Source organism: Musa acuminata, chromosome BXJ2-10, assembly GCF_036884655.1.
Source record: "Musa acuminata AAA Group cultivar baxijiao chromosome BXJ2-10, Cavendish_Baxijiao_AAA, whole genome shotgun sequence".
NCBI lineage: Eukaryota > Viridiplantae > Streptophyta > Magnoliopsida > Zingiberales > Musaceae > Musa > Musa acuminata.
This window is the reverse complement of record NC_088347.1, coordinates 4,902,207-4,914,727: the sequence shown is the minus strand read 5'-3', so window position 1 is coordinate 4,914,727 and position 12,521 is coordinate 4,902,207. Positions and strand designations below refer to the sequence as shown.

At 40.9% G+C, this 12,521-nt stretch overlaps 1 protein-coding gene across 1 annotated transcript in view; it reads left to right on the top strand.

Annotated features, from left to right (window-relative positions):
• The first annotated feature begins 1,084 nt into the window (after nucleotides 1–1,084).
• The window catches only part of LOC135585242 (uncharacterized), a 69,900-nt gene continuing 58,463 nt past the window's right edge, over nucleotides 1,085–12,521 (top strand). Inside the window, exons 1-3 of the mRNA XM_065127687.1 lie at nucleotides 1,085–1,237; nucleotides 1,345–1,465; nucleotides 1,875–2,917. Of these exons, the coding sequence (XP_064983759.1) occupies nucleotides 1,382–1,465; nucleotides 1,875–2,917 (1,127 nt within the window). The 5' untranslated portion in view covers nucleotides 1,085–1,237; nucleotides 1,345–1,381. The remainder of the gene's footprint in view (nucleotides 1,238–1,344; nucleotides 1,466–1,874; nucleotides 2,918–12,521) is intronic.

The following is a 12,521-nucleotide window of genomic DNA, read 5'->3' as shown; positions in this document are numbered from 1 at the left end:
CTCTGATACCATGTTGAAAGAGGATAGAGAGGAGAGAGGATACAAGTTATGAAAGAAGCTTGATTGTATTCACATGTCCCTCTCCTATTTATACAAGTTAGGAGAGAGGATTTCCCTCAATAGATTAGAGGGTTTCCTTTAATAGAGTAGAGAGATTTCCTCGTATAGTTTGAGAAAATCTTATTTGCTATAAAAAACAAGTGATCGCTTGCATCTTCTGCATTGAAGAGCTTAGCAGACAAGAGAGAGCTTGACATATGCCTTTTGTTGTTGAATATGCTGACAAATTGTGCATGCCAATGATGGTGAGCAGGTGTGGCGCGCGACCGATGGGTGGGCAAATCCGACAAGCAAGTGGGTGTGGCGAGTAAGCATGTGTGGTGGGCGAGCGACAGGTGAGCAAGTGCAGCGGGTGAGTGACAAGTGAGTGATGGACAAATAAGTGCGGTGAGTGAGCGGTGAGTGATAAGTCGTGAGCAGGAAGGTGCGATAGGTTGCATGCGAGTAGTTTGGAAAGAAGAGGAGAGGAGGAAATCATTTTTATATAAAATTAATAATTAAAAAAATAAAAAATTATATTTTTATCCTTTTCATTTGTATTTTTTTTGCACGTGACTACACATGCGATTTTTTCCGTCAACGAAATTAACGACGTAAGGAGAATTAGGGTTAAATGTTTCACTTTCATAAGTCTAAGAACCCTAATGCTATTTTTTAAAGTATAAAGATCGAGATGCTAATTATAGTTAACTATATGGATAATCTATAATTACCCCATGATTTTACTTTATTATTCTAATAAAACTCTTTTTTATTTTTATTTTTAATCCTATAAAATTATTTTTTTAACTCTATACAGGAATCTTAATATTTTACTTTTATAAATATAAAATTTTTAATATATTTTTTAAAAATATAAAAGGTAACTAATTACATAGATAACATGTAATTAGTCTTGATGTAAATATTTTTAAATATAAACTCGGAGGGCGACGAAAAGAAATAAGATGACGACCTAGAACACGGCGCACACAAACGGCGTTATCGGCTGCTTTGTGCTGGTATTTACGATATATATCGACGACGGAAACCCCGAAACCCCTCGAGCCGATATTTCCCATCCCTACCCTCCAAAGCGGAAGCCGCGCCTCCCCTCGTCATCTTGCCCGAAACCACCCCTCGCTTTCATGCGTCGCTGCTGATGCCGCCACGAAACCCTAATCCTGGCGCTTCTCAGGTGTCGGAACCCGCTGCAGGAAGAGCTACTACCTCTGTTTTCTTGAGCGAGGATTGGTACTGACATTTCGTGTGTTCTTTTCTCCCTCGCTTTGGTTCTTGCTTCAGAGGTTTTTGACGTCGAAGCGTGTCGGAGGGGTGTCGCATGGCGTTCCAGCTGCATAGGCTCTTCGTGACTAGCTCCTCGCGGATGAACTTGTCTTATCCCTTGAGGCTTCCTCCAATGATGGTTATTTCTCTTTGCTCGCACCTTGTTTGCTGTTTTGGCTGTGTTTTCTGGCCTTGAAAGTTAAAAAACCTGTCTTTAGTGCATTTCCTGCTAGGAAGGTTAGAAAAGGATAAAAGTTTCATGCCATGTCGCAGTTGATAGCTTGCTGTGTCATATCCCAGAGACGAGCTCTACTGTTTTTTCTTGTTGCAATTCGTTAAAACTTGTTTATCTGCACCTTTTGGTTTCTTAATGCTAATTTTGGCGTTCACATTCTTACTGCAGTTATTGGTTCTTCCTGTTGATGATTTCATGCATGTTATGTTTGTTGTATTGCCATAATAGTAATTGGAACATGTGGTGGTCTTGTTAACGATAATTTCTTCTTCTTTTTTCCCTTGTTCTTTTTTGAATTTGTTTGTTTTGTCAGCTTCAATACAGGTTGGGCCGGAATTTTCCATCTACATGCTTGCCAAACTCGCTTCTTGTCAACAATAAAAACACTGGGAGGCATGCCCACCTTATGGTAAAAACAGTAAAATTTAATTTGTCAAGATTGGAAGCTGTGAAGGTTGCTATTAGGTTACCTCAGCAGATTAAATTAGGGAACTGCAGTTCTCCAATAACCGGGTCTAATTTCACTTGTCGAACTTTGGGAGCTGACAATTGTTCTAGAATGAATTATTTTGCTGGTGAACTTGTTACTGGAAGATTATTTTCATCCAACAGTAGAAAAATAATTCAATATAGGGCAAGCCCAAAACATATTGATAAAACTCAGGTCTTGGAAAAGAAAAATATAGGTGATGGTGATTCTGCACCTAATGTGCTTCGTGGATTAAAGAAGAAAGAAAAAAAATCTACCTGCAATGGCATTAGTCGGAAAACAAATACCACAGCTTCTAAGCCACCTAAAAGAGGCTCTGGTACTGACAGAAAAACCAATAATATGATTTCCAACACTGCTGAGCATGAAAAGAAATTTGTTAAGGTGGTTAAGAAAAAGAAAGAACCAGCTAAGAGGAGCAGTAATGATAAAGATGCTAAAGCTCCAGAGAAAAATCAGAAGGACAGTAGCAAGAAAAAGGAGCAACTTTCTGGTACAGCAACGACTATCAAAGGTTCTAAGAGAAGATCAGGGAAAAAATTGCTTAGTGTGATGGCTAGACCTAGTGAAGCTAAAGTTACTCATCAGAAACCTTCAACTGGGGGAGTGGAGAGTCAGAGAATGCAGTTTAAACCTCTCTATCCACCTACTGGTAAATCAGTTGTGGTTGTAGAGTCAGCCACAAAAGCAAAAGTAATTCAAAATTATCTTGGGAATATGTATGAAGTTCTGCCTAGTTATGGCCATGTGAGAGACTTGGCTGCCAGATCAAAATCAGTAAGGCCTGATGATGATTTCAGTATGGTCTGGGAGGTACCTGATGCTGCATGGACTCATCTCAAAAGTATTGAAGCAGCACTGAAAGGGTAAGATAACTAGCCTTTTTTGTACTTACCATATTTTTTGCTGAGCATTTATTGATGTGCACTTTTGCTTCGTATTTTAGTTTTCCTGGTGGGTACAAATCATTTCCTTGGTTCAAGCTGCTCTTAGATGTTACGCCCACTAAAGGAACTATTTTACTAGTGCAATCTTATTGGTCATAGAGGACTCACATGAAGCACATAATCATAGATAGCTCGCAATGTGGCTGACTGAATCACCTTGACATCAAAGATGACAATACTTGAATAAATGCACTTAGTCTTTATCTTTTATCCATTATGCATGTATGAACATGCTCAACTTTAGGTGCAGTAGAAGAGTTCCCATGCTTATAGTGGCAGAGCCACCATGAGAACAGCGCAAATGTAACATGCTAGGAGGTACTAACATGTGCCATGCCAACCCATCCTAGAAAGTGTTGACAAAATGCTAGCATGTGTTGCCCCGCATAGGACGATGCTGACGAACACAAAATGAAATTGTGCCTTGCAAGAAAGATATCAACATATGCTGTGAAACACCAGCCCTTGGATTTAAGTCCATTATGTATCTGTTTAAATGAGCTGACATTATGATTCTTTTGTCACATTTTTAAAAAAGCCAATGAAATTAGGCAGTTTTTGTCAACATTTATTTTCTTTCCAGAGTTCTAACAGAAGCAAGACTCATATATTGAGGCATGAAATAAACTGCATATTTAGTACTTGAAGGTAGTTAGATATCTTGAATTGACAGAAGAAATATGAGTTGCCTTTATTTAGTACTTGAAGGTAGTTAGATAACTTGAATTGACAGAAGAAATATGTGAGTTGCCTTTATTTGATAAGTCCTAGTGAGTTTAGGACTCAAAAATTGAGGTATAAAGCAAACTTGGTATTTGGCTTATATAAAAGTTGAATATTTGGAATCAGCAAAAAAGTCATGTGAGTGGTATCTCTTGGGTGATCGACCTTTACATTCTGTCGTTTCTTCCTTTGTCACTTTTCTTGCTTTCTTTTTTCTATTATCTGCTAAAAGCGATTCTCACAGTAAGTCTCCCCAACATCGATCTCAAACAACCCTACCTGTACTTTCTTGTTTTTTAAATTTCTCTGAAATTAAGTGGCAGCAGATTTCCATATACCAACTAAAGAGTGGTAAACCCTAAGTCAGACTGGAAATGCTGCCACCCATCTTCTACTTTGCATATGTTATTTGTTTGTTAATCAAGATTTTGATTGGGTAATTACAAATCCCAAAAGCCTAAGCTTTTAGGAAAGAACCCAAAACATTTACAAGCTTTAACATCTCTCACATGCAAGCCCGTTTAGGCTTGATGTGTGAATGAAACAACCCAAGTGTATGATGGAAGTCACAACAAAGAATGAGTATTGCACAAATATTTTTAATTAAATAATGGAAAAAAAGAGGTTGATGCAGGATTCAAATGCATGATCTACTCTAGTATCATGATACAAGTTTTGATTGGGTAAGCACAAGTCTCAAAAGTTAAAGATTTTGAAAAATGACCCAATATGTTTATAAGGCTTAACATTTATTTTACTGTTAGGCCCTAGAGTTGGAGAGAAAGACCACTTGTGGTAGAGAGAGCGCTCTTTGCTGACACCAAGGTCATACATGTAAGTTATCTAGATAACCTAAGCTACATAAATCTTCTTAATACTCTAACCTATGCCACATAAAATCTTCTTAATACTCTTGGCAGTCTTCTTATCAATTGTTCTTCCATATCTTTATTACCTCAATTTAACTTTAGATCAAATTGCACCAAAGTATTTTCAGATTAATCATCACCGATCATGTTGAAATGTGGAGTCAGAGTGGTAAACTCAAATCTGATCTTTTTTCTGAGGCAGACTCAAATTAATCTTCTTGTATCTGGATTAGGCTTCGGCGATCTAAATGCTAAGTGTCAAATTCAGTTACCCAAACCTAACTGATATGGTTGGATTGTTAAGGATTGCCACCCTAGATTGCAATATCTCATAAATAGTGGTATGGTACAATTTATTACTCTATATTGTGTCTTGACTGTGTGAACATGCATTTAAGGTCTTAGCATTATTTATGCATGTGTATTTAGAAGTATACAAAAAGGTGTGAATCCAGGAGGGTCCTACCAATGTGTGGAAGGTCAATATATGCCATCTTCTATATATAGTGAAGCTGTTACCTCTATATATAGTGAATCTGTCTCTGTGACTTGAACTATGGTTACCAAGGGTGCAATTGAACAATCTTACCATTGTACTAAGGCCCTCTCACTGAATAGTTAAAATAGAATAGTTAAGAAGTGAGCACCTGAATATTATGCCGACACCGGTTTGCCATAAAACACATTGTGGCATCAGGGAGCTTTTCTATCCATCTCATTAGGTTCAAGTGAACCATTCTTATGGTAAAATTGTTCTTTAAAAGCATTGTTGGAGTTGAATTATTCATGTCCTTGAGAGGATCTATTAGAAGTTTCTAGCATTGTTAGATTACTGTGGTAGTTTGCTTTTGGCAATTTTCTTCACGTTATCAACTTGGCCTGATCATGGTCATTGGTCCGTGAATGCTATCACAAATTTTATATTTACTTGATATATATGTGATGAACAACAAATATAGGGAACTTTTGCTTTGTCTTTCTTGAATAGGGAACTTGGAACATTGCTCCCTTGCTGTATGAACTTAAAATAAGCAATAAGGTAGATTGTTATATCCTCCCACTGACCTGGATTTTTGTCATTGCAGTTACATGCCCCAATGTGCCTTAGTCAGGATTGTGGAACTCATTAGAGGATTGATGTTAAATATAAAGACAATTTCAAAAATTTACTCTTATCTTCTGTAGTCTTCTTGATTTGGAGTTCGTGATAGCTGACCATTGAATGGTGACCTAGTTGCTTACTTGGTCCATAGTAGTTAATGTTGCCTTGATAGTAACATCTGCAAATGAGATGCATTCATGAAATTACAATGATTAATTGACTTTAACTAAAGCTTCCTTTATTCGATAGATGCAAAATCTATTTCAATAGGAGAAAGCAGATAGGAGTAACCTTGTTTCTTACCTAATTGTTTAGGACTTCATTGTCGTGTGATACAAATGTTTGCTCTAGAAAACTTGAGTAGGGCCTAAGTTTGAAATTTTCAGATCTTGTTTGATGGTTGGACTCCTAACATTTGTAGAAATTCTGATCAAACTTCTGCCATTTCAAATTTTGATATAAAAAATATTAGCAAAAAATTGTTATATTAAATTTGAAGAATAAAAAAAATTGTATTTTTATTCATCACAGGTCATGCAGAGGTACATTAAACATTTACCACAGATCCAAAACTAGCTTATTAAGTTTTGTTGCATAGTTCATAAGTATTACTGCAAGAACAGATTTGTAGTGAACTCAAGGTAAAAAAAAAGAAATCATCATCATATAATACAGGAAACGGTTGTTGCAAACTTGAGCTCAAAAAAGGAAATAGTAGTAATTCGAAAGTCTAGTTAGGTGTAAAATCTATTCAATATGATTTCAACAAGTTGTGAACAGTTTAATTTTTCTTCATGGAGACTAAAATTAAAACATTGAAGTTTTTGGTCAAAGTAATGATTGGGAAGACTAAAGATATTTTATTTTCCTTCATGAAATTCTAGTATAGATATAAGAAAAATGAAAATTACAGTTAGAGAGAAAATTATACATATCTCCTACTATCTTCACTAGCATGAAATCAATAAAAATGTAAAAGAATTTGTTAATCAGAATTGATAAAAAAAGTTTTAATGCTCTAATTTATAGGAAGATGAGGTGAAGAACTTCGAAGAGGTTTAAGACATTATTTTAGTGTGAGTGTGTTATTTACAAATGTCCCTCATTGACTTGGCAAATTGAGATATCTAGATTAGTTTCACATTTGTAAGTATACTACGGGTTTTGTTGGTATGTAAGGTGTGATGGAGTTAGCATTGTTAACTTGAAATTTAAGCATTTTCGTTCATGTGATTGAAGGTCAATTTATCCACATTAAGAGTGCTAATGGGCTTATTGGGTTCAATTCATGATGCTACCTTTTTCTCTTATATAAGGTTTTCAGTTGGTACTTGCTTGAACTCATTGAAGCTTCCCAAAGAAATCTTGAACTCTTGATAGTTGAATCTTAAAACCAAGGAACACAGTGCCGTGCTAGTCTTGGTTGGTCTGATACGTACTGGTCTTAGTGTCCAATACATAACGATCTTGGTCGGATTGATACGCACTGGTCTGTCATGAACGATCATCGAGCATCCGCAACATCTTCGCTCAACGAATCGTTCATCGCTTTTGTATGCTTGTACAAATGCTTGGCATCATGTTTTTCCTTGGTTTTGTATGTTTTTGCTTAAAAAATGTAAGCAAGAATAGATTGTAGCGCTATAGTGCAATTGCTCACCACGCCGGGCAAAACTGCTCCAAAATGGCTCCGTTTTCGTGTGCCATGGCCTATTTTCTGCAAACTGCAGTCGGGAACGAAACGTCAGCAATCGCAGACCCCTGAAACCCCCCAGGTGGCACAGGGGTGGATGGGGCTTCGGGGTAGTGCTGGGTGTTGATTGGTATACACATTTCACATGTTCACTTGATGAGAACTTGCCATCGCGCTCTCTTTCTCTCTTTCACTCAAGTGTTTGTTGAATTGTTTGTAAAGCTTCCCTCTTCGCGAGACGTTGGGACTTGTTTGCCGCTCGTTTTCAAACTAATCAACTTGCTCTTTTTACAGGTCCTATAGGACTTGAGCGAGATTACAAATTGGTTGACCCTTTGCGGACTTATATCACAAGGGTGTGTCATGACTTAGGCAATCCAACTAAATCCGAGAAGTTGGCGCAAGGGTGCTTCACGACTTAGGTAACTCCAACTAAGTCCGTGACTTTGCCGCAAGGGTGCCTCACGACTTAGGCAATTTCAGCTAAGTCTGTGACATTGTGGTATCAGAGCTGGCAAGCAATTCGAGCAAACAGCGAAGAAACTTCGCAATCTCGCCATGGCGAAGCATCGTGGCGAATCGAGCAAGATGGGGCAAATCGGACCATTGCCCTAAGCAACCGTAGGTGGGCTGCAACTGCAAACTTGCTCGTATGTTGTTGGAGCCGCTCAAGAGGAGCGTGACAACAAACATGACGAACGAGAAGTTGGTTATTCTCCGCGAGTGGAGGAGGCGCAATCTGGAGTGTCAACTGGGAAAAAGAGCCACAAGGAGAGACTCAATGGCGGAAACTCGCCTTGATGTTCTTGAAGCGAGTTTGGAGGAACTTTACTAAGGCTAACGAAGGCTTCTTGGGGTAGAGAGCTTGCAAGAAGAAGCCGAATCTCGGATCGACAAGGTTGAGTCCCTAGTCGATCGACTAACGAAAGACACCAAAGACTCCGTGCAACATCTGCATGAAGCCATGAACTCACTTCCAGAGTGACATTGCTCACAAGGGCGCTAAATGTGGGAGGGAGCAACACTCGTGTTGCGCCGCCACAAAACTTGAGGGCACCCAAGTTGTATTGCAACGAGGGTGCCAGGGATGCAAAGGAGCTTGAGAATTTTTTGTTCGATATGGAACAGTACTTTCGAGATACAAGGCTCGATTATGAAGATATCAACGTTTTCAATAGCAACCATGTATCTGAATGGGGATGTAAAACTTTGGTGGCAAACTCGTTGGGAGGAGATTTAATAAGGTCAGTGTCGAGTGGACATATGGGAGGACTTGAAGCGGAGTTGAGAACTCAGTTCCTATCCGAGAACATTGAGTTTATCACAAGGAGGAAGCTAAGACAACTTTGCCAAAGTACTTCCATTCGGGACCACGTGAAGCAATTTTTCGCACTGATACTGGATATATAGGACATGTCCAAAAAGAATAAGCTATTCAGCTTCCTCGATGGCCTGAAGTCGTAGGCACAACATGAACTGCATCGAAGGAATGTCATCGATGTGATCGGGGCAATTGCGGCTGCGGAAAGGGTCACTGACTTTGTTTTCTCGGAGGACTCGGGGAAAAAGAAACAATCTTAAGGAAATCGCTCATTGACATATTCTCAAGGAAAGGACTCCGAGGTCGAACAAAGGAAGAAGAGTTCCCACAAAGGACTAAGCTCAAAAGGCAAAGCCCCAAAACCTAGCGGATGCTTCTTATGCGGAGGATCGCACATGGTGAGGGAGTGCCCACAAACAATCACTCAATGCCTTAACAACTTCAATCCACCCCCCCAAATCGGACAAGGGCAAGGTCGTCGCTCTTAGTTTGAGTTGTTCGGAATCCAGCAGCGATGATGAGGAGTTGCAAGGACCCTGGATGAGAGCAATATGTTCGTTGAATGCGTTGCGGGGTTAAGTGAGGGAGAACTTGAAGACGAAGCCACAGAAAGCAGGGAGTAGCGAGCCGATGTACGTCGACATCGAGCTCAATGGCCGAACAACCCGTGCAATGGTGGACACGGATGCCACCCACAATTTCATTGTTGATAGAGAAGCAAGGTGACTTGGGCTAAACTTGGAGAAGAACCCAAGTCGGATGAAGGCAGTGAACTCGGAGGCTAAGCAAATCTCTGGACTAGCAAAGGCGGTGCCCATCAAGAGCAAGACATAGAGCAGAAGCATAAATATGATGGCGGTACCACTGGACGACTTCCAAGTGATTCTCGGAATGGAGTTCAGACATGCGGCAAAGTTGGTGCCAATATCGTTCCTAAACTCCCTATGTCTAATGGGAGGCGACGACCTTTGTGTGGTTCCTTGTTTCTCAAGGAGGAACCAAGGACCCACAACAAATATTAGCATTACAATTGAAGAAGGGGTGCGAAAGGAGATTTAACCTTCGTGGCCGTTGTAAAGCTAGAGCCATTTGATAAGGAGGCCATTTATGAACTTGCTATTGGTGGCAAACATTTTGAAGTTCACATATGTCATGCCTCTCGAGTTGCCGAAAACTCTGCCACTACGCAGAGGCATGGATCATCGTATCGAGATGGAGCCGGGAGTGAAACCTCTAGCGTGACCACCATACCGCATGGCCCCTCCAGGGTTGACAGAGCTTAGGAGGCAATTAGATGAACTGCTAAGCGGTGGTCTCATTCGTAGTTCAAAAGCACCATTTGGAGCTCCAGGCCTCTTCCAAAAGAAACAAGATGGGAGCTTCCGATTATGTGTCGACTATCGGGCCCTAAACAAGGTGACAGTGAAGAACAAGTATCCCATCTTGCTCATCGCGGACTTGTTCGACCAACTAGGCAAAGCAAAGTATTTCTCAAAACTCGACCTTTGGTCGGGGTACTGGCAGGTGCGCATTGCTGAAGGCGACGAAGCGAAGACTACCTATGTAACCAGGTATGGAGCATTCGAGTTCTTGGTGATGCCTTTCGGCTTAACCAACGCTCTAGCCACATTCTGTACTCTCATGAACCAACTATTCAAGGAGTATTTGGACAAGTTTGTGGTGGTATACTTGGAGGACATCGTCGTTTATAGCCAAACACTCGAGGAGCATGTCGAGCACCTTCGAACAATTTTCAAGGTCCTAAGGGAGATTACTTTGTTCGTGAAAAGGGAGAAGTGCTTCTTTGCTCATACAGAGATTTTTTTCATGGGGCACCGAATCGATGACGGTTCCATTCAGATGGATAAATCAAAGGTGCAAGCTGTGGCGGAATGGTGAACACCAAAGAAGGTGTCGGAGTTGAGATCCTTCTTTGGTTTCGTTAACTACTATTGACGCTTCATAGCTGGGTATTCGAAGTGCGCAACTCCACTAACAAAGTTGCTGAAGGAGCAGCCTTGGCGATGGTCCGACAAAATGTGAAGCGACATTCCAAGATCTAAAGGCTGCTATGTTGGAAGAACCGATACTTAAATTGTTGGACAATGGGAAGCCCTTCGAAGTCCATACAGATGCTTCAAACTTCACTATTGGGGGAGTACTCACGCAGGAGGGTTACTTGGTGGTCTACGAGAGCCGCAAGCTCAATAAGACTGAGCGGTGGTATCCGGTGCACGAAAAGGAGATAACAACGGTGTTCCATTATCTACAAGTTTGGCATCGCTACCTTCTCGGATCGCGATTTGTGCTAAGGATGGACAACATTGCTTTGAGTTACTTCCAAACTCAAAATAGACTCTCCCCAAAGCAAGCATGATGGCAGGATTACCTGGCTGAGTTTGACATGGCAATGAAGTACAAGTTCAGAAGAGCAAATGTCGTGGCCGATGCATTGAGTCGGAAAGTGGAGCTGGTGAATGCCATGCAGTTAGAAGACGGAGGCCAAGCAAGTCAATTACGCTCCAACTTCCTTTCCATAATCAGGGATGGATTGCACAGTGATCCCCAAGCAAGAACCCTGATGCAACTAATCAAAGAAGGCAAGACACAACGATTTTGGGTCTAGGAGGGACTCGTATACACCAAAGGGTATAGAGTTTATGTTTTTCGAGCGGATAATTTGAGGTGTGAACTCTTGAGAGAGTGTCATGATTCCCTTTAGAATGGCAATCCGGGCATTCACCGAACATTGGCTCTCGTGGAGAGGGCTTTCTATTAGCCGAAGATGGGACTGATGTGGAGGAATATGTTCGAACATGTCTTACTTGCCAACAAGATAAGATAGAGCAGCGGAAGTCGGTGGGACTTTTGGTGTCGTTGCCCGTACTAGAAAAGTCGTGGGAGAGCATTTCCTTAGACTTCATATTAAGCTTGCCGGCAGTAGAGGGACTCGAATCGATACTCGTGGTGGTCGATCGGTTTTCGAAGTATGCAACATTCATTGTTGCACCCCTACATTGTTTAACAGAGGAGGCAGCCAAGTTGATGATGAAGAATGTGATGAAGTATTGGGGAATCCCGTACAATATCATCAGTGATCGAGATGCTCGATTCTTAGGGCGATTTTGGACCGAGCTATTCAAATTGCTAGGGTCTAAGTTATACTTTTCCTTAAGCCTCCACCCCCAGACGGATAACTAAACTGAAAGAATAAATTCGCTCCTTGAGCAATATCTTCGGGACTACGTGAGTGCTAACTAACGGGATTGGGTGAAGCTGTTGGACATTGCCAAATTCTTCTACAACTTGCAGTGGAGCTCTACGTCCAACAAGAGCCCCTTTGAGATCATTACGAGACGACAACCATCGACTCCTCACTCCTTGACGATCGGTTATACCGGGAGTAGTCCATCAGCATATCACTTTGCGAAGCAATGACACGGAAATGCTGATATTGCATAGGTTTACTTGGAGAAGGCGGCCAAAACAATGAAAAAGTGGGCAGACTTAGGAAGGCGACCACAAGAGTTTAAAGTTGGCGACTTGGTGTTGGTGAAGCTCCAACTAGCATCACTCCAGTTCTTTAGGCAAAAGGTGCATAAGGGATTGGTACGTAAGTACGAAGGACCCTTTCTAATTATCAGTAGGGTAGACAATGCCTTCTACAAGTTGCAACTGTCGGCATGACTTAAAATTCACAATGCCTTACACGTAAGCAACTTAAAATTCTACCACTTAGATCCGCAAGATGCTTCCCGAAGTGTTCCAACTCGGCTACCCTCCACTAGAGCCTCCTACGAAAAGCGAGTTGAAAC